The sequence below is a fragment of the Triticum aestivum genome, chromosome 2A (assembly GCF_018294505.1).
Source record: "Triticum aestivum cultivar Chinese Spring chromosome 2A, IWGSC CS RefSeq v2.1, whole genome shotgun sequence".
Taxonomy (NCBI): Eukaryota; Viridiplantae; Streptophyta; class Magnoliopsida; order Poales; family Poaceae; genus Triticum; species Triticum aestivum.
In genome coordinates, this window is record NC_057797.1 from 548,209,835 (window position 1) to 548,231,251 (window position 21,417).

The 21,417-nt window shown below is 49.3% G+C and overlaps 1 protein-coding gene across 7 annotated transcripts; it reads left to right on the forward strand.

Moving 5' to 3' along the window:
• Positions 1-15,120: 15,120 nt before the first annotated feature.
• On the forward strand, positions 15,121-17,375 carry LOC123189372 (uncharacterized). Of its 7 annotated transcripts, none has more exons than XR_006495716.1 (3): positions 15,121-15,690; positions 16,325-16,462; positions 16,724-17,375. XR_006495716.1 is itself a non-coding variant. In XM_044601771.1 (3 exons), exons 1-3 carry the CDS (start codon positions 15,421-15,423, stop codon positions 16,998-17,000), a joined length of 444 nt encoding a protein of 147 aa, XP_044457706.1. In that variant the 5' UTR covers positions 15,121-15,420; the 3' UTR covers positions 17,001-17,375. The 7 variants fall into 7 exon arrangements, 1 of the variants encoding a protein (XP_044457706.1); XR_006495717.1 differs by having other exon boundaries at positions 16,382-16,462; XM_044601771.1 differs by lacking the exon at positions 16,325-16,462 and having other exon boundaries at positions 16,724-16,768; positions 16,872-17,375.
• The last annotated feature ends 4,042 nt before the right edge of the window (positions 17,376-21,417 follow it).

Below are 21,417 nucleotides of genomic sequence, written 5' to 3' on the forward strand. Positions count from 1 at the left end.
ACCAGGAAGTCCATATTAAATAGATGGAGAAGTTCGATGGTTTTCCTCGTTATTAAAGAATGGAAATAAGAAGTTTGAAAATAAAATAACAAGAAGTTCAACTTTTAGGAATAGAGCGCATAAAAAAGATTAAGAAATAAAACCAGGAAGTCCATATTAAAAAGATGGAGAAGTTCGATGATTATAGAAAACTCAGATTTTCCTCGTTATTAAACAATGGAAACAAGAAGTTCAAAAATAAAATAACAAGAAGTTCAATTTTTTTTAAAATAGAGCGCATAAAAAAGATTAAGAAATAAACCAGGAAGTCCATATTAAAAAGATGGAGAAGTTCGATGATTATAGAAAACTCATATTTTCCTCGTTATTAAAGAATGGAAACAAGAAGTTGAAAAATAAAATAACAAGAAGTTCAACTATTAAGAATAGAGCGCTTCAAAATTTCATAAAAAATTATGAAAATCAGATTAAAAATTCATAAAAAAACTCAAAATATTTTCACGTAACCGAGAGAAGTTCTGGTTGATAACTGCCAGAAGTTCATATACTACACGGTGTGCATTTTGTACTAAAAAAGAATAAAAAAGCAAAGGCTAAATTTTTTGTTGTTATAAGTTCAAGTCCCCGGTCGGAGAAAGTTAAAAAATATAATGCGAGAGAGGTTTGTTACAAAGAGAATATCATTTGTGTAATACTGACGAAATGGATGGGAAAATTAAAAACAAAAATACGTCACAGAAGTTCAATGTGAAAACAGCACGAAGTTCTACTGCTATAGTGAATGAATTTGAGATGAAAAACTTTTAAAATTGTCGCGAGTACAAAAAAACGATCAACACGGGAAAGTTGTGTGTTTACAATAGCTTTCCATCGGTATATCACTTGCTCAATTCCGGTGAGTGGATGGAGAGCTACGAGGAGTGGATGGAGAGCTACGGGCAAAAAAAGCACGTGAAAACAGAGTGAAGTTCAAGTAGACATGCCGAGAAGTTCAAGTTCTTCACGCGGTGCATTTTCGAAGAATCTGTTTCGCGATAAAGGCAGAACGAATGATCTCGCCATTTTCGTAATTATTTGAAAACAGCAAGGAATCACAGAAAACCATCAACATGAAAAAGTTTCGAATTTTCCGTAGCTTTTCAGCGGTATATTATTTGCCCCATTCCGATAAAGTTTGTAGAAATTACGGCAAAAATATGTTTTTAGCCATTTTCAAATCTGACATAAAATCGTAATGAATTAGGAGAAATAATATATACAAAAAAGTTTCGCATTTCTTCAAGCTTTCCAACGCCATATCATTTGCTGCATTTGGACGTACGATTAAAAAATTAGCTCAAAAATACGAACTCGGTGGAACTTGTACCGTTTTCTAAATTACTTTTAAACCGTTCAAAATTAGAAGAAACTTTTAACATGAAAAAGTAGCGCATTTTCATAAGCTTTCCAACGCCATATTGTTTGCCTCAATTGTATTAGCCATTTAGAAATGGCATCGAAAATACAAACTCGGGTGTTCCATTTGTGAAATTATATGATTTTCCGAATTACTCTTTAACCGTAGGGAATTAGAGAAAAATTTCAACATGTGGAAGGAGCAGTTTTTCAGCAGCTTTCTAACGCCATATTATTTGCCTCATTCCGATAAACAGTTTAAAAATGTGATCGAAAATACAATTCATGTTTTTTGTATGAAGAAAAAACGGTTTTCAAAACTGCTCTTAAACCGCTTACATTTTGCCAAAAATTTAACTTGGGTCATGATACCGATGTCCATAGCTTTCCAACGGTATATCGCAAGCCCCATTTGGACACCTTTTAGCTGAAGTTCAACCTAGTACTCGGGGAAGGTCAAACGCTGTCACATCCCTAGTCTGGTATGACCTAGGCTAGCTAGCCATTTGTGCATCATATTTAAATTTCATTTTAAATTTGAAATGAGGATTGGTGGAACCCTCAGAATCATTTTTTTTGAAAATGACCCAAATAAAAATTTCTCCAAAAGGGTCCAAGAAAATGCTCATGTTGCCCTCTGAAAATATTGGACAGAGATAAAAATCAAAACAATATTTTTAGGAGCTCATGGACATTTATTTTGGCCATTTGGATTAATTCGATAAATATTTGCATTGGAAATATATTTCTATATTTATGAAATATGGTCCAAAAATTATGCCAATTATAAAAGAGCTCTGGAATAATATATCCAGCTCCTGCAAAAATTGGCATAATAAAATTAAATGATTTAATATATTTATTAAATCAAAACAAATGTCAGAAAAATTAGAAAAACAGAAATAAAGAAGGAGGGGCTTACCTGGGCCTCCCCCCCTGTGCGGCCCAGCTGGCCGGCCCAGCCGACTGGCTAGCGCCAGTCGTCCTCCACCTCCCGCCAGGAGGCCAGAGGCGTGTGGCCGGCGCGTGCGCACCGCCGTGCCGCCACGGCACCTGCCTGCCTGTCCTCCCCCTCGACGCCTGGACGTCCGGAACGTCGCCACGCAGCTGCCCCGCACCGCTCTCACTCTCCCTCGCCCTCCTCCTCTCCCCCTGCTCTCTCTCCCTCTCACCCGAAGCACTGCCGCCGCCGCAGCTCGTCACCGACGCGCTCCCCGCCGTCCCCTCGCCCCTCCGTAGAGCCCCCGAGCTCCGCCGCGACCCCCTCTACCTCCTCGTCGAGCCAAGCAAGACGGGGCATCCCGTGGAGCCATCGCCGTCGCCATCCTCGCCTCCGGCCGCCGTGGGTACTCGCCGTCGATTCGGGAGCTTCCGGGCATCCCCGACCTCGTCCTCGCGCTCGCTGGATCCGCGGTGAGCTCCTCCACCGTTCCCCTCTCTTCTCCCTCCCGTTCCCGTGCCGTAGCGCCGCTTCCCACCACGGCCGAAGCCTCCCGCCGCCGTCCTTGTCGCCGTCGCCGTCTCGGCCCGCCTCCGCCCAAACCAAGCCTCCCTTCGCGCTCCTGGTGCCACGAGGGTGCCGCCGAGCCCCTCAGGTGGCCTCCCCGTGCCCCGCAGCCCGATCCCGCTCGCGCCCGAACTCCGGCCGCCGCCCCGAGCTTCGCTCCGGCGAGCTCCGGCCTCCCCCGCTGCTTCCACCTACCCTACCAGATGCGCGAGAGCCCGGGCTACGCCCCGGTGCTCTCAGACGCCGTCCCCGTGGCCTGTGGCGTGGACTCCGCCGCGTCCAGAGGTCGCCGGCGACGAGCCCCCGTCGCCTGAGCCCTGCCAGGTGGGGCCGGCCCGTCAGGTGATTAGCTTAGTGCTAATCACCGTTAACTAACCCCCCCCCCTGACGCTGACCAGTGGGCCCGACCCCCCCCTAACCTTTTAATTAACCCTGTTAACCCCAGTGTCACTGACGTGTGGGTCCCACACGTCAGGTTTGACCTGGACAGCCGCGTTGACCGCTGATGCAATGATGACGTCATGCTGACGCAATTATACATTTTCTGGAATTAAAATAATTCAGAAAATCCAGAAAATGATTTAATCTTCAAAAATTCATAGAAATTCAACCGTAGCTCAGATTGAAATAATTTATATATGAAAAATTATCAGAAAAATGCAATCTTTCCATCTGTACTAGTTTCATGCATGACAAACCAACCTATACATGCTGAATATGAGAAAACACATTATGGCATATATAAGAGACCTAATTTAGAAATGCATTTGAACCTTTGGTTCAAATGGACTTCAAACCAATTGAACACTAGTTGCATTAGCTCAACAGCATCACATCTACATGCCATGTTCATGCATCATATTGTTGCATATGATTGTGTATTGATTGCCGGCACCGTTCCTTCTCGATAGGTCCTGCTCCGGAGACGTTCCAGAGTACCTGTCTGTGAAGCAGTGCCTCCCTTGTTGATTTACCAGGCAAGCAACCCCCCTTGTTCATTTCGATAAAACCCTACTCTCTCGCTCCTGCTCTCAGTTATTGCATTAGGACAACAACGATTCATCTGCTACTTTGTGCTGCGGTAGTTGAACCCATTCCTCTGCATGACCTGTCATTGCCACAGTAAATAGTTGAAACCCACTAGCATGTGTAGGAGTTGATTGAAGCCACTGATGTGTTCCTACCATGCTATGCCTGCTATTGCTTAGAGTGTGTCAGGTCTGGTTCATTGGGAATGAATTGGAGTGTCACGATATGTTCTGATGCTGAGAGTGAAGTGTGTGAACACGATTTGGTAAAGGTAGCGGTGAGAGGCCATGTAGGAGTACATGGTGGGTTGTCTCACTGGAACCGTCCTTAAGCCCTGAGTTCTGTGTATGTTGTCCAATGACTCGATACTACCACACATTGGGCTCCGGGCGCTCCAAGCCCTCTCGACTTATTAACCAACTTGATCTCTGTCCAGGAGTCGCAACTAGTTTCTGGTGTTTGTAGGTAGTGCTATTTTTCTACCAAGTGGCACCCGGCAGGGTGGGCTTGGGACAGACTAGGCACACGTGGCCCGGTGTACCGAGTGGCACCCGGTTGGTGGGCTCGGGAACCCTGTACACATCGTTTGGGGCCGTAAGCGACACCCCGGCCGGATCTCCTTGCGGATGGAACCCGAATAGGCGATAAACCTGGACTAGAGTCTTGTGTGGTTAGTCAGGTCGTGGCCGACACCCTCGCCAGGCTTCCGCTTGAAGGTTGCCGAGATACATGACGTGTACATGGCGGTAAGTGGCGAGAGCGTGTGTGAAGAAGTACACCCCTGCAGGGTTAACATGATCTATTCGAATAGCCGGGTCCGCGGTTATGGACTTCTTGGATGCTTACATGGTACATAGACAACTTGAAGTGGATACTATAAAATGCTCAAGACAAGTGTGAGTGCTATGGATGGCCTTCTCGTAGGGAGACGGGGATGAATCCATAGTAGTGTATTGTGTGGTGATTAGTGGACTCGTGTACGTTGTTTCACCTCCAGAGTTTCTGGTAGTCGTAGAACAGGATAGCCACAGAGTCAAAGCTGGCTTGCTGCAACTAAACCCCACATTACCTCTTGATACAAATGCATGTATGATAGGATCTGATGTAAGTCTTGCTGAGTACCTTTGTACTCATGTTGCTTTATTTATGTTTTTGCAGCGGAGACTTCGGTCTTACTAGTGTTCTCGTGGACTTCGACTAGTAGCTAGTACCTCAGCTACGATCTTGATCGGATGTTGTAGATAGTCAGGCTTCCAGCCTTTTTCATTTATAGATGTCTGTACCCAGACATGTAATGCTTCCGCTTGTTGCTTGTATGCTCTGTATGACGGGTCTTGTGACCCCTGTTTGCAATAAATGCTATGATGGCTCTTCTGAGCCTTTATCTATATAATTGTTGAGTTATGCTGTGATGCCATGTTGTACAGCACATACTTGCATGTTATGCGTACGTGTAATGTGTAGTGCTATGTGTGGGATCTGACTATCTAGTTGTTTATCTTTAGTAGCCTCTCTTACCGGGAAATGTCTCCTAGTGTTACCGCTGAGCCATGGTAGCTTGCTACTGCTCTGGAACACTTAGGCTGGCCGGCATGTGTCCTTCTTCGTTCCTGTGTCTGTCCCTTCGGGGAAATGTCACGCTTTGAGTACCGGAGTCCTGTTAGCCCGCTACAGCCCGGTTTACCGGAGTCCTGCTAGCCCAGTGCTACAGCCCGGACCCACTTGCTGATGACCGACACGTTCGAAGCTGGGTCATGGATGCCTGTCCCTGTAAGTCTGTGCCACTTTGGGTTTACGACTAGTCATGTCAGCCCGGGCTCCTTTTCATATGGATGCTAGCGACACTATCATATACGTGAGCCAAAAGGCGCAAACGGTCCCGGGAAAAGGTAAGACGACACCCGTGGGGATGCCGTGCGTGAGGCCGCAAAGTGATATGATGTGTTACCGGCTAGATCGATGTGACATCGAGTCGGGGTCCTGACAGCGTTGGTATCAGAGCCTGACTGCCTGTAGGTTTACCAAGCCAAACTGGTCGAAGTTGAGTCTAGAAAATCTTTAGTTATGTAAGGGAATTGATTGTGGGAAGGAACGTAAGGCTCTTTTTACTCCTTTACCTCATGGTCTTCTGATCTGAGTCATCCTATCTTTCCTACGGGGTTAAGGAACTAGGCTTTCTCTTCCGTCTATCAGGATCACGTGTTACTACTCCGTAGTCCCATAGGATTGGTTGATCAGGGTCATACCCCAGTTTTAAGTATTTCCGGTGTAGTCTGTTTAGTACTCTCCCAGAACCTTGAGTGGTGATGTTGAGTTGTTGTACTACCCCATTTTTAGCAGGATGTCTCATTCTGAGCATTTTACTGCCGTTATGCTGCCGGAATTGCCCTAGGAGTTCGAGTGATACTAACTCCTTGTCCTACATTCTACAGTCCATAGTTGATGCTGATTCCGTCCTTGGTTCGTTTCTCAGGATGTCATCGGCTAAGCGAAGTTCCGTTGCTCGTAGCCAGAACCATGGATATGGTAGGGATGAGGATCCTCCCGACCAGCCTTCGTTGACAGAGTTCATGCTAGAGATGGAGAGGAACAAGCGTGAGTCTAATCGTTTGTTGGCACGTATCGAGGAGAACACCGCACATCAGTTCAAAGGGGCTGCTACCATTCATGATTTCATTCGCTTGCACCCACCTACTTTTCATCATTCCATCGAGCCACTCGATGCAGATGACTGGCTCCGTAGCATCACTCATAAGCTGCGTTCCGCGAGCGTAGCTGAAGATGACAAGGTCACTTATGCCACATACCACCTGGAAGGTCCTGCTAGTCTTTGGTGGCAGAACTATGAGGCTTTGCTTCCAGCTGGCCAGATTCCTACCTGGAAGGATTTCACTGAGGCTTTTCGTGAGCATCACATTCCCCAGGCCCTTCTTGATCGCAAGAGAGAAGAGTTCTGTAGTTTCACCCAGAGTAAGATGGCTGTTGATGCTTATAGCAGAGAATTCGAGAACCTTGCCCGCTATGCCACAGAAGAAGTGTCCACGGACGCCAAGAAGCAAGCTAGGTTCCGGAAGGGTCTCAACCCCAAGTTGCGTCGTGATCTCCACCTGCATCATTGTGATACATTCCAAGCCCTTGTGAACAAGGCCATCAATGCAGAGACAGCTCAACTCACTTACGAGGAGTCTCGTAAGCACACCCGTGATTTGGGATCTTCCTCCGGTTCTAGTTCCCAGAAACGCCGGATTTGGGTTCCAAACTCCGCTCTTCCTTCCGGTTATACACCGAGGTCATCTTATGTGGTGCCTTCTCCAACTCCGTCGTATGTTCCACCCAGGCCTACTGGTAGACCGTTTGTCAGTGCGGGTCCCCGTCCAACCTCAGGGACTTGCTTCACATGCGGGAAGCCAGGACACTATGCACGTGATTGCTCTCAGACTAGTTATGCTCCACCCCAGCCCGAGAAGACTGTTGGCTGTATTAAGCCATCACGCAAGATGATCAGTGTCAAGTCAGCCCCCACTGAACGTGGACGTGTGCACCACGTCTCAGCTAAAGACGCTCATGATGATCCAGATGTCGTTCTTAGCACACTCCTTGTCAATTGTCACCCAGCATCAGTTCTATTCGATACTGGGGCATCTCACTCCTTCATTTCTGAAGGTTATGCTCGTTTGCACGACATGTCATTTTGTGATATGCCAACTTCGCTTGAAATCCAAACCCCAGGGTCTAGATGGCAGACCACCAGAATCAGCCATAGTAATGAAATCCTTGTTGATAGACTTGTATTCCTTGCATCACTTGTAGCCCTCAAGTCTTCAGATATTAACATCATCTTGGGTATGGACTGGATGACAGCTCATCATGCCAAGATTGATTGTTACACAAGATCTGTTCAGCTTACACACCCATCTGGCAAGATAGTCACCGTCTCCACTAGAGTTGCAAAGCGTCAACTCTATTCTCTTAATGCCAGCCCTCTTCCAGACCTTGAAGATATCCCGGTAGTCCGTGACTTTCCGGATGTCTTTCCAGAGGAACTGCCAGGTGTTCCACCTGACAGAGATGTAGAGTTCGTCATAGACCTTATCCCAGGAACAGCTCCAATCTCCCGGAGACCTTACAAGATGGCACCCCTAGAACTAGCCGAGCTTAAGAAACAACTCGATGAGTCCTTGCAAAAGGGTTTCATCCGTCCTAGTTCTTCTCCTTGGGCTTGCCCCGTCCTCTTCGTCAAGAAGAAAGACGGTACGGACCGGATGGTTGTAGATTATCGTCCCGTTAATTTGGTCACGATAAAGAACAAGTATCCGCTTCCCAGGATCAACGATCTGTATGATCAGCTCGCTGGATCCTCAGTCTTCTCCAAGATGGATTTAAGGTTAGGCTACCATCAAATCAAGATCAGAAATGGGGACATTCCCAAGACAGCTTTTGTTACTCGTTATGGTCAGTACGAGTACACCGTCATGTCCTTTGGTCTAACCAATGCCCCAGCTACATTCTCCCGCTTGATGAACTCGATCTTCATGGAGTACTTAGATAAGTTCGTCGTGGTTTACCTCGATGATATTCTTATTTACTCGAAGAACGAGGAAGAGCATGCCGAACATCTTAGACTTGTTTTAGAAAAACTCAGAGAGCACCGCCTTTATGCCAAGTTCTCCAAGTGTGAATTTTGGTTGCCAGAAGTGACCTACCTAGGCCACGTAATCTCTGGTAAGGGCATTGCTGTCAATCCCGAGAGAGTTCAAGCCGTTCTCGATTGGACTCCACCTGAGACCGTGAAACAAGTTAGGAGTTTCCTTGGTCTAGCCAGCTATTGTCGCCGCTTTGTTGAAAACTTCTCCAAAGTAGCCAAACCCCTCACGGAACTTCTCAAGAAAGATAAAAAGTTTGAGTGGTCCCCACAGTGTGAGTACAGTTTTCAGGAACTGAAAAGGCGCCTGACTTCTGCTCCCATACTTGTGCCACCGGATTTCACTAAAGACTTTATTATCTACTGCGACGCCTCACGACAGGGACTAGGTTGCATTCTTATGCAGGATCGTCATGTGATTGCCTATGCATCTCGACAGTTGCATCCACATGAGGAGAATTATCCTACACATGATCTAGAGCTTGCAGCCGTAGTCTATGCACTCAAGACCTGGCGACATTACCTACTTGGTAAACGTTGCGAGATCTACACCGATCACCAGAGTCTCAAGTATATCTTCACCCAACCGGATCTGAACCTTAGGCAAAGACGTTGGTTGGAGTTGATCACAGATTATGATCTAGGGATTACCTACACCCCAGGCAAAGCCAATGTCATGGCTGATGCTCTAAGCCGTAAATCCTATTGCAACAATCTCATGTTGCAGCAAGGCCAACCACTTCTCCATGAGGAATTCTGTAAGCTTAACCTTCACATAGCTCCTCGCGGATTCCTTTCTACCCTGGTGGCGAAACCTGATCTTGAAGATCGGATTATCGCTGCTCAAAAGCAAGACACAGGAATTTCTCGGATCAAGAGAAACATTAAGAAGGGAGTTGGTGGATGTTTCTCTATGGATGATCGTGGTGTTGTTTTCTTTGAGAATCGTTTGGTGGTTCCCAAGAATCAACATCTGCGACAATTGATCCTTAAGGAGGCGCATGAATCTCCTCTCACGATTCATCCCGGTAGTACTAAGATGTATCAGGATCTACGCCAGAGGTTCTGGTGGACTAGGATGAAGAGAGAAATCGCTGAGTTCATTGCTAAATGTGACATTTGTCGTCGCGTTAAGGCAGAGCATCAAAGACCTGCTGGCACCCTTCAGCCTTTGGCTATTCCTGAATGGAAATGGGATAAAGTTGGTATGGACTTCATCACCGGCTTTCCCAGGACCAAGAGAGGGAATAATGCTATCTTCGTAGTCATTGATCGTCTCTCCAAAGTGGCTCACTTCCTTCCTGTTCGAGAGAGTATCACTGCTAGTCAGCTTGCTGACTTATACATTTCTCGAATAGTATCACTTCATGGTGTTCCACTAGAGATCAATTCAGACCGTGGCAGTCTTTTCACTTCTCATTTCTGGGAGAGTTTCCAAACTGCCATGGGAACCCATCTTTCCTTCAGTACCGCTTTCCACCCTCAGTCGAGTGGTCAGGTGGAGCGGGTCAATCAAATTCTCGAAGACATGCTCAGAGCTTGCGTTATCTCATTCGGTATGGATTGGGAGAAATGTCTTCCTTTCGCCGAGTTTGCTTATAACAATAGCTACCAATCCAGCCTCAAGAAAGCTCCTTTTGAGGTTCTCTATGGACGAAGATGTCGAACACCTTTGAACTGGTCAGAAACCGGTGAAAGACAATTCTTTGGACCGGATATGATCCAGGAGGCAGAAGAGCAAGTTCGCATCATTCGTGAGAATTTGAAAACAGCCCAGTCTCGTCAGAAAAGTCAGTACGATCGTCATCATAAGGATATGACTTATGAAATTGGCGACCAAGCTTACCTTCGGGTTACTCCTTTAAAGGGTACCCATCGTTTCGGTATCAAGGGCAAGTTGGCTCCTCGTTACATTGGTCCTTTTCGCATTCTCGCTAAACGAGGAGAGGTTGCCTACCAATTGGAACTACCCCCACATCTTTCTCGAGTTCATGATGTCTTCCACGTCTCTCAACTCAGGCGTTGCTTCTCGGATCCTATCCGCGGAGTGGACCACGAAACGCTTGATCTCCAAGATAACCTCACATACCGAGAGTACCCGGTTCGCATTCTTGATCAAGCAGAGCGTGTCACTCAACGTCAGAACATCAAGTTTCTCAAAGTTCAGTGGTCTCATCATTCCGAGAGAGAGGCTACTTGGGAGCGAGAAGATCGTCTTCGACTGGAGTACCCCGCTTTCTTTCCGTCGACCCCTGAATCTCGGGACGAGATTCTGTCAAGTGGGGGCGAGTTGTCACATCCCTAGTCTGGTATGACCTAGGCTAGCTAGCCATTTGTGCATCATATTTAAATTTCATTTTAAATTTGAAATGAGGATTGGTGGAACCCTCAGAATCATTTTTTTTGAAAATGACCCAAATAAAAATTTCTCCAAAAGGGTCCAAGAAAATGCTCATGTTGCCCTCTGAAAATATTGGACAGAGATAAAAATCAAAACAATATTTTTAGGAGCTCATGGACATTTATTTTGGCCATTTGGATTAATTCGATAAATATTTGCATTGGAAATATATTTCTATATTTATGAAATATGGTCCAAAAATTATGCCAATTATAAAAGAGCTCTGGAATAATATATCCAGCTCCTGCAAAAATTGGCATAATAAAATTAAATGATTTAATATATTTATTAAATCAAAACAAATGTCAGAAAAATTAGAAAAACAGAAATAAAGAAGGAGGGGCTTACCTGGGCCTCCCCCCCTGTGCGGCCCAGCTGGCCGGCCCAGCCGACTGGCTAGCGCCAGTCGTCCTCCACCTCCCGCCAGGAGGCCAGAGGCGTGTGGCCGGCGCGTGCGCACCGCCGTGCCGCCACGGCACCTGCCTGCCTGTCCTCCCCCTCGACGCCTGGACGTCCGGAACGTCGCCACGCAGCTGCCCCGCACCGCTCTCACTCTCCCTCGCCCTCCTCCTCTCCCCCTGCTCTCTCTCCCTCTCACCCGAAGCACTGCCGCCGCCGCAGCTCGTCACCGACGCGCTCCCCGCCGTCCCCTCGCCCCTCCGTAGAGCCCCCGAGCTCCGCCGCGACCCCCTCTACCTCCTCGTCGAGCCAAGCAAGACGGGGCATCCCGTGGAGCCATCGCCGTCGCCATCCTCGCCTCCGGCCGCCGTGGGTACTCGCCGTCGATTCGGGAGCTTCCGGGCATCCCCGACCTCGTCCTCGCGCTCGCTGGATCCGCGGTGAGCTCCTCCACCGTTCCCCTCTCTTCTCCCTCCCGTTCCCGTGCCGTAGCGCCGCTTCCCACCACGGCCGAAGCCTCCCGCCGCCGTCCTTGTCGCCGTCGCCGTCTCGGCCCGCCTCCGCCCAAACCAAGCCTCCCTTCGCGCTCCTGGTGCCACGAGGGTGCCGCCGAGCCCCTCAGGTGGCCTCCCCGTGCCCCGCAGCCCGATCCCGCTCGCGCCCGAACTCCGGCCGCCGCCCCGAGCTTCGCTCCGGCGAGCTCCGGCCTCCCCCGCTGCTTCCACCTACCCTACCAGATGCGCGAGAGCCCGGGCTACGCCCCGGTGCTCTCAGACGCCGTCCCCGTGGCCTGTGGCGCGGACTCCGCCGCGTCCAGAGGTCGCCGGCGACGAGCCCCCGTCGCCTGAGCCCTGCCAGGTGGGGCCGGCCCGTCAGGTGATTAGCTTAGTGCTAATCACCGTTAACTAACCCCCCCCCCCTGACGCTGACCAGTGGGCCCGACCCCCCCCCTAACCTTTTAATTAACCCTGTTAACCCCAGTGTCACTGACGTGTGGGTCCCACACGTCAGGTTTGACCTGGACAGCCGCGTTGACCGCTGATGCAATGATGACGTCATGCTGACGCAATTATACATTTTCTGGAATTAAAATAATTCAGAAAATCCAGAAAATGATTTAATCTTCAAAAATTCATAGAAATTCAACCGTAGCTCAGATTGAAATAATTTATATATGAAAAATTATCAGAAAAATGCAATCTTTCCATCTGTACTAGTTTCATGCATGACAAACCAACCTATACATGCTGAATATGAGAAAACACATTATGGCATATATAAGAGACCTAATTTAGAAATGCATTTGAACCTTTGGTTCAAATGGACTTCAAACCAATTGAACACTAGTTGCATTAGCTCAGCAGCATCACATCTACATGCCATGTTCATGCATCATATTGTTGCATATGATTGTGTATTGATTGCCGGCACCGTTCCTTCTCGATAGGTCCTGCTCCGGAGACGTTCCAGAGTACCTGTCTGTGAAGCAGTGCCTCCCTTGTTGATTTACCAGGCAAGCAACCCCCCTTGTTCATTTCGATAAAACCCTACTCTCTCGCTCCTGCTCTCAGTTATTGCATTAGGACAACAACGATTCATCTGCTACTTTGTGCTGCGGTAGTTGAACCCATTCCTCTGCATGACCTGTCATTGCCACAGTAAATAGTTGAAACCCACTAGCATGTGTAGGAGTTGATTGAAGCCACTGATGTGTTCCTACCATGCTATGCCTGCTATTGCTTAGAGTGTGTCAGGTCTGGTTCATTGGGAATGAATTGGAGTGTCACGATATGTTCTGATGCTGAGAGTGAAGTGTGTGAACACGATTTGGTAAAGGTAGCGGTGAGAGGCCATGTAGGAGTACATGGTGGGTTGTCTCACTGGAACCGTCCTTAAGCCCTGAGTTCTGTGTATGTTGTCCAATGACTCGATACTACCACACATTGGGCTCCGGGCGCTCCAAGCCCTCTCGACTTATTAACCAACTTGATCTCTGTCCAGGAGTCGCAACTAGTTTCTGGTGTTTGTAGGTAGTGCTATTTTTCTACCAAGTGGCACCCGGCAGGGTGGGCTTGGGACAGACTAGGCACACGTGGCCCGGTGTACCGAGTGGCACCCGGTTGGTGGGCTCGGGAACCCTGTACACATCGTTTGGGGCCGTAAGCGACACCCCGGCCGGATCTCCTTGCGGATGGAACCCGAATAGGCGATAAACCTGGACTAGAGTCTTGTGTGGTTAGTCAGGTCGTGGCCGACACCCTCGCCAGGCTTCCGCTTGAAGGTTGCCGAGATACATGACGTGTACATGGCGGTAAGTGGCGAGAGCGTGTGTGAAGAAGTACACCCCTGCAGGGTTAACATGATCTATTCGAATAGCCGGGTCCGCGGTTATGGACTTCTTGGATGCTTACATGGTACATAGACAACTTGAAGTGGATACTATAAAATGCTCAAGACAAGTGTGAGTGCTATGGATGGCCTTCTCGTAGGGAGACGGGAATGAATCCATAGTGGTGTATTGTGTGGTGATTAGTGGACTCGTGTACGTTGTCTCACCTCCAGAGTTTCTGGTAGTCGTAGAACAGGATAGCCACAGAGTCAAAGCTGGCTTGCTGCAACTAAACCCCACATTACCTCTTGATACAAATGCATGTATGATAGGATCTGATGTAAGTCTTGCTGAGTACCTTTGTACTCATGTTGCTTTATTTATGTTATTGCAGCGGAGACTTCGGTCTTACTAGTGTTCTCGTGGACTTCGACTAGTAGCTAGTACCTCAGCTACGATCTTGATCGGATGTTGTAGATAGTCAGGCTTCCAGCCTTTTTCATTTATAGATGTCTGTACCCAGACATGTAATGCTTCCGCTTGTTGCTTGTATGCTCTGTATGACGGGTCTTGTGACCCCTGTTTGCAATAAATGCTATGAAGGCTCTTCTGAGCCTTTATCTATATAATTGTTGAGTTATGCTGTGATGCCATGTTGTACAGCACATACTTGCATGTTATGCGTACGTGTAATGTGTAGTGCTATGTGTGGGATCTGACTATCTAGTTGTTTATCTTTAGTAGCCTCTCTTACCGGGAAATGTCTCCTAGTGTTACCGCTGAGCCATGGTAGCTTGCTACTGCTCTGGAACACTTAGGCTGGCCGGCATGTGTCCTTCTTCGTTCCTGTGTCTGTCCCTTCGGGGAAATGTCACGCTTTGAGTACCGGAGTCCTGTTAGCCCGCTACAGCCCGGTTTGCCGGAGTCCTGCTAGCCCAGTGCTACAGCCCGGACCCACTTGCTGATGACCGACACGTTCGAAGCTGGGTCATGGATGCCTGTCCCTGTAAGTCTGTGCCACTTTGGGTTTACGACTAGTCATGTCAGCCCGGGCTCCTTTTCATATGGATGCTAGCGACACTATCATATACGTGAGCCAAAAGGCGCAAACGGTCCCGGGAAAAGGTAAGACGACACCCGTGGGGATGCCGTGCGTGAGGCCGCAAAGTGATATGATGTGTTACCGGCTAGATCGATGTGACATCGAGTCGGGGTCCTGACAAACGCGTTTCTCGGGAAGTTCATGTTGTGATCAGAATATTATTCTGATCTCGTGATCAGAATAGTGTTTATGTATGTATATATATATATATATATATATATATATATATATATATATATATATATATATATATATATATATATGATAACTCCAGCCCTATATAGGCCCGACCAGATGTTTCTGAGGTCAAGACCAACACTAGACCAACCCATTGGCACGTTGCCGAACGACCTAATAACCCGGCCACGACCTTCTCTAACCTCCCACGATTCCACCGTCCTCGTCCTGCAGCGCCGCCGCCGTCCACCGGCCTCCTCCCGCGAAACCGCCGCCGCCTGCCTTCCACGGAACCGCCGCCGGCCTGATCCCGTGGCCCTGCATCCGCCCTTTTGCTGCGGCCACGCGCCTTCCTCCTCCCGTGGCCCTACCCCCGGTCTTCTCCAGCGGCCGCACGCCGTCCTCCTATCATTGCCCCACTGGCGATCTCCTCCCGCGGATGCGCCGCCGCCGACCCCCAATAGGATCCATGCCTCCACCACCCCCAAGATCCTACGCCGCTGGGTGGGATCCGGCATCCCGCATCCACGTCCCGGCGAGCCCAAGCACGCTGTCGGCCGCGTGTACTCGACGCAACACCTCCCGCCTCCCAACATCGCTGCCTACCCTGCCATCACCGCAACCACGCATCACTCCAGCTGGGATCCATCGCGCAGTCCACCTCGTCCATGCGTGCAGTCCCTCCTTGTCCGCTCGCTTGACAGCAGAGGTGAGACCTACCTCTGTGCCTCCTCCTCCACCTTACGGCCAGTTCAATTTGCTCTAGCAATTCAATTTTGTCATGTGCATCACCCAGATGAATATGTATGTGTTTTGTTTAGTATACATTGAGTAAATTTAGTATTTTTTTTTTCAACTCACTCCAGCAATCCTATTATTTTCAATTTGACGTTTATGTGTACATTGAGAAAGTTGAGTATTGTCGTGGTCGACAATGACCATGACTAGCTAAGTAACTTTGTCCAATTATCTATATGGGTGCATATCTTGTCTTTACTGAAATGCCTCCACGAACAAGAATACTAGTTCCATCAGTTTCAAGTACGTGTGATGTGGTCCTCTGGTTTTTTATTCTTTCGTGAAATTCTTGTAGTGTTCTACATCTCCTTGTTCTCTCGTAATGGGGCGTGTACTGGTTTTTCCATGAAAATATTCTGTAGCTAGCTGGTAGTGCAACTACTCTCTCGCCTGTGTTGCTTCCTATCCTTCCGGTGCCACTGTAACTACTCTCTCGCCTGTGTTATTGTTCTATGTGATGCCTCTGCTTTGTGTCCATGCCCAACTTGCTGATGTTTGTCTCTCACTAGGTGCTAATTCTCTATCTAATTGATTCCGATCGACAGCAAATAGTGCTCCCAAATCTGCAGAAGGAGCTCCTAATTTTTATGTCTGAAGTTCAGCTGTACCATGGTGACACCGTTCAAAAACACTAGCAGGTGATGTGCTAACCAGCTGCAGGACATGGTCTCCTCGAGTTGCAGGTCGCACCCTTTACCCATCTGTGTTGTCACCCGCGCCCTACCCATTGCATTTCTTCAAAAGGTTGAGAGTTCTATTGGGTTAGAAGCCACAGGAGAGCATTTAAATTTGTGTTTGCTTTTGAGTAAATGTTCTAGGGCTGAATGTTATCGTACAATCTTGTTCAAACCATGATTTTTCTTCAGAAGGTTTAGAGTTCTATTGGGTTAGAAACATGTACAGTTTGTCAGCTTGTTTCAGGTCGTCTAACTCTGGAGTTCTAGATTGATTTACTAGGTTGCCCGCGCCGGCCGTCGAAGCCTACCAAGGTGATGCCTCACTGCTGCCAGCGTCTCCCTGCACCCCTCCTCCACACCACAAGGTCGATAGAGATATCACGTTGTTTCTGTTGCTCTTCTACTACATCTTCAGGTTCAGAAAAGGAAACAACAACGTTTCACTGCAGTCCAAATCCATGTGTGGGGAGATGCTACAAGTTTGCCGTCCCTCGATCTGCCGAGAAGCCTCGCCGTCGTGCCTTCTTTTCTTGCAATCGCGTAGCTTTAGCCTGATATGCTCGGCTGATGCATCTCTTTCTTTTTGTTTCTTTTTTGCAAACTTCTTGCTTTTCATACCTCAACTTGTGTAGATCTTTTTGCAATACCGACATAGAGAAGTCTGCACTTCCAACTGACATTCAAAAGTTCAGCTTGACGCCATGCGGGACACTGCAGAGCTGTCGTGGTGTCGATCGAGGCGCTGAAGTCTAGGGCTGTTGCATGCTCTTTCTTGCTGAGGTCGAGCTAGAGTGCGATGGTGTCCATGCTCGCCACCCTTCTAGAGTCTGGTGCTAATGCGGGCTTTCTCTTGCTATTTTTTGTCTTACCATGAGAGGGATAACAAATTATTTAATGTACCTTTTCTCCTTTACACTTGCTACTCTGAATAATTGGCTCCCAACAGTAGGTTGGTGTCGTGGGTCTAAGACTGACAGTAGAATGGGGGGGGGGGGGGGGGGGTAGGTATGAGGAGGCAAGATCCTAGCTATGGCGAAGTTGTACACACGAGTTTTACGAGTTCAGGCCCTTCGCGGAGGAAGTAGCATCCCTACGTCTCGGTGCCCAAAGGCGGTCAATTGGATTTGAATGCGTGTTTACATGGGGTGCGAACCCTTGTGCCAGTGGAGGGGGTGGCTTATATAGAGTGCGCCAGGACCCCAGTCAGCCCATGTTACAAGGGGTTTAAGGTACATCAAGAGGGGGGCATTATTGGTAACACTAGCAATTAAGTGACATAAATGCCTATTAAGTCTACGAAGTAAACATCTGACCGTTGTCGTGCAGAGTGACTTTAGGTCTTTTGTCTGTCGAGTGATAATTGTTGTGGTCGAGTGACTTTGAATCTTCCGAGTGGAATGCCTTGTAGCCGAGTGGATGATGCTATCCCTTGAATGCTTCTGGTTTTAAGATGGTGTCCTAGGGGAGGGTGTCTAGGTCAGGCCTATGACCCTACCCTAGGTACATAGCTTCATCATTAGCCCCCGAATGGTTCAGGGTTTGAGTGGAGAAGGAGTTGAGAACACCTCCGATTCAATTTTCGCGCTTCGGGAGCGTCTTATTGGGATCAAATGAGCAATCATGATGACTTCAACTTCTTTTTCAGTCGCCTTGATCCGTTCTTGGTTCTGTCGAGTGAACTTTTACTATGATGCTTTGAGTACCGATATGGGAAAATCTTCCGTCTGATAGGTTGCTCTGCTGCTCGCGGATATTATGGGATTCGAATTTTGGGGAAGCGCGCGGGGTGGAGGAGGCCGCAGTAATCGGACGGGATTAGGCAGGGCTGCCTCGATCACTACGCCACCTTTTTCGCCACGTATCTCGCGCGCGACTGTTGAGGGATTTGATAGGATTGTCCGGACCCACAGTCCAGCCACTCGGAAACGACCTCATATAAGGTGCCGGATTGGGGTTTTTTGTGCAGTGCGTTCCCATTCTTCTTCTTTCTCCCCCGCTTTCTCCGCCACATCCACCTCCGCTCCCGGCGCCGCTACTCTATTCAAGCTTCACCCGCTGCAATGGGGAAGGAGAAGACGGTGGCTTTGGAGCGCGTGAAGAAGGCTACGACGAAGGCGAAGGGGAAGAAGTCCAGCCGGGGCGGATCTTCGTCGAGGTTCGGCCTGCCGCGCGGCTGGATCCGGGGCGACTGGATTCGGTCGACGATTCGTTAGTACGTCATCGACGATCTGGTCGAGGGGGGGGGGGGGCTGATTCCCCACGAATCGGCGCTGCTCTCGGAGGGTGAGACCGAACTGCATCCATGGGAGGGTGAGTGCGTTCTCCTCGCCACCCATGTTGACCGCGGATTTTCTTTGCCTCCCCATCCTTTTTTCCGAGGCTTCTTGAACTTCTTTGGAGCACAACTCCACCACTTTTCTCCCAACACCATCGTGTACCTCACTGCCTACGTGTCCATGTGCGAGAACTTCTTAGGTTGTAGGCCACACTGGGGCCTTTTCAAGCATATTTTCACGTGTCGTTCCCAGTTGGTCAAGAAGGCCAACCCGAGTGATGAGAGGACGCACGTGATCCAGATGTGCGGGGGTCTTGGGATTCAAATGAGAGGTAAAAGCACTTTCCCAGCCATGATCCTTCCCGAGTCAGTCCGAGGATGGCAGTCGACCTGGTTCTATTGCAAAGACCAGCCGACTCCAGGTCAATCGACCGGACTTCCACCCTTCTCTATGGTTCGGGTCGAAAAGCCCTCCGCCTTGAAAATGATCCCGAAGGAGAAGGCACAGGTGAAGGTGTTGGTCGAGCGGGTGGTCCAACTCGTCTGTGACGGCGTGACTGGCATGGATCTGCTGGAGGTCTTCCTTAAATGACGTATTCAGCCGCTTCAAGCTCGAGACCATCCGATGTGGATGTATTCGGGCATTGATGATTCCACTCGGATCCACCCAGAAGAGGTCGACGAGGACACGGTGGAGAAGTGGATGAGAGGTATCACTGGCAACAACGATAACCCCAGGGGGTCTAGGAGAGTCCCTCCATTCGACAACTCGCGCCAACCAGACAAGGTCCAACTCTGAACTGCCGAGTGTTCTCTTGATTTGTCATGTAACTGCTTGTTGTCAACTGACTGATTTCTGCTTCGCTTGTTGTCTTTCAGGCCCTTATTGAGATGTACTCGATGCCCAACGGGGAGCAGGAGCAGGATCCGGAGGGGGAGGCGAGAGCGGCGAGTGGCACTCTGATGAAGAGGAGGACGAGGAGAGTGATGACCCGAGTGATGAAGAAGAGGTCGACTCACCTCCCCATAGGGAAAAACGATCCAACACTACAAAAAAAGACACATCCATGACATTTTGGGCCAAACGAATTTTTTTCCTGTCATACATATGACACTTCTATGACGATAATTGTGAAAAAACCCGGTATCATCATAGATGTGGTGGGCTCCTACTTCTGTGACAAAAAATCATGACAGAAAATGGGCTTTTCGTCCTGGGCGGGCCGGAGACGAAGCTGCATGACATTCTTTGGGCCGTCCATGACAGAAAAAACCGTGGTAGAAGAGAGGGCGAGGAAAATTTCGGGGAGTTCCCGGTTACGGTGGAAGGTCGGGGGCCGAGCGATGCGCGTTTCTCTCGTACACGTATGCGCATGTGTGCGAGGCGTTGGCTCTAACTGAACCCGAGCGAGGCGTTGGGCTCTAACTGAACCCGAGCGATTGCACTGCAGGCTACGCATTACTGAACCCGAGCGATCGATCAATGGCTTTTAATTGAACCTGATCGAGCGATTCCTTTGCTACTGCTGCTAACTGAAGCCGATCGATGCTGCCTCTAGGATGAACAGTGAGCGTTGCGGGGGGTATGGATGAACAGTGAGCGGTGGCGTTGCCTCTGGATGAACAGGACCCCGTGGTGTGGTGGAGGGCTGGATGAACAGTAGACAGTGGAGGGGTGCCCGTGGAGGGGTGGTTGAAAGGACCCCGTGGTGTGGAGGGCTGGATGAACAGTAGACGGTGGAGGGGTGCCCGTGGAGGGGTGGTTGAACAGTAGCTGGTGGAGTAGCGCGTGGTGGAGGCTGGATGAACAGGAGTCTGTGGAGGCTGGAGGAGGTCGACGGTAGCCTGTGGAGGCTGGAGGAGGTCGACGATGGAGATGAACAGTATCCCGTGGAGTCCCGTTTTGCGGTACGCCACACCCCTCCCGATGAACAGGACCCCGTTTCGACCGTAGCGCTCCAACACAAGTCCGTTTCCTCCGTTTTGTGGTATGCCACACCCCTCCCGATCAACAGGACCCCCGTTTCGACCGTAGGAGGTCTGTTTCATCCGTTTTGCGGTACGCCACACCCCTCCCGATCAACATGACCCCTGTTTCGACCGTAGGAGGTCCGTTTCCTCCATTTTGCGATACGCCAGACCCCTCCCGATCAACAGGACCCCGTTCCGAACGTAGGAGGTCCGTTTTCTCTGTTGTGCGGTACGCCATGCCTCGTTTCCATCTCCTGTTCCGTCCAAGCCCTCCCGATGAACACGACCATGCATTCCGCTCTGACCCAGTCGGTTGGCTCCCACGCGTTCCGTTGCCTCCCGATGAACACAACGCATTCCGTTGCCTCCCGATGAACACGACGCATTCCGTTGCCTCCCCATGAACACGACAACGACGCTGTTTCTCCGCTCTGACCCTGCCATGTGCACGAGCCCTGGCCGTACGTATGCGCGAGTAGGCGTTCGAGACCCTGCCCGTATGTACACATACGTGGCCGTATTTTCTTTCTTGCACCCTGGCCGCTGTACGTACGTGTACATGCTACTTGCGCGCCTCTACTATGACACATACGCGCCTCTACTACGACACATGCACGCCTCTACATCCACCAGTATATATGTATGTACACGTTCGCGACCAGAATGACAACGCTACGTACACTTCGACCAGGTGGGTCCCGACTGGCAGGCACTT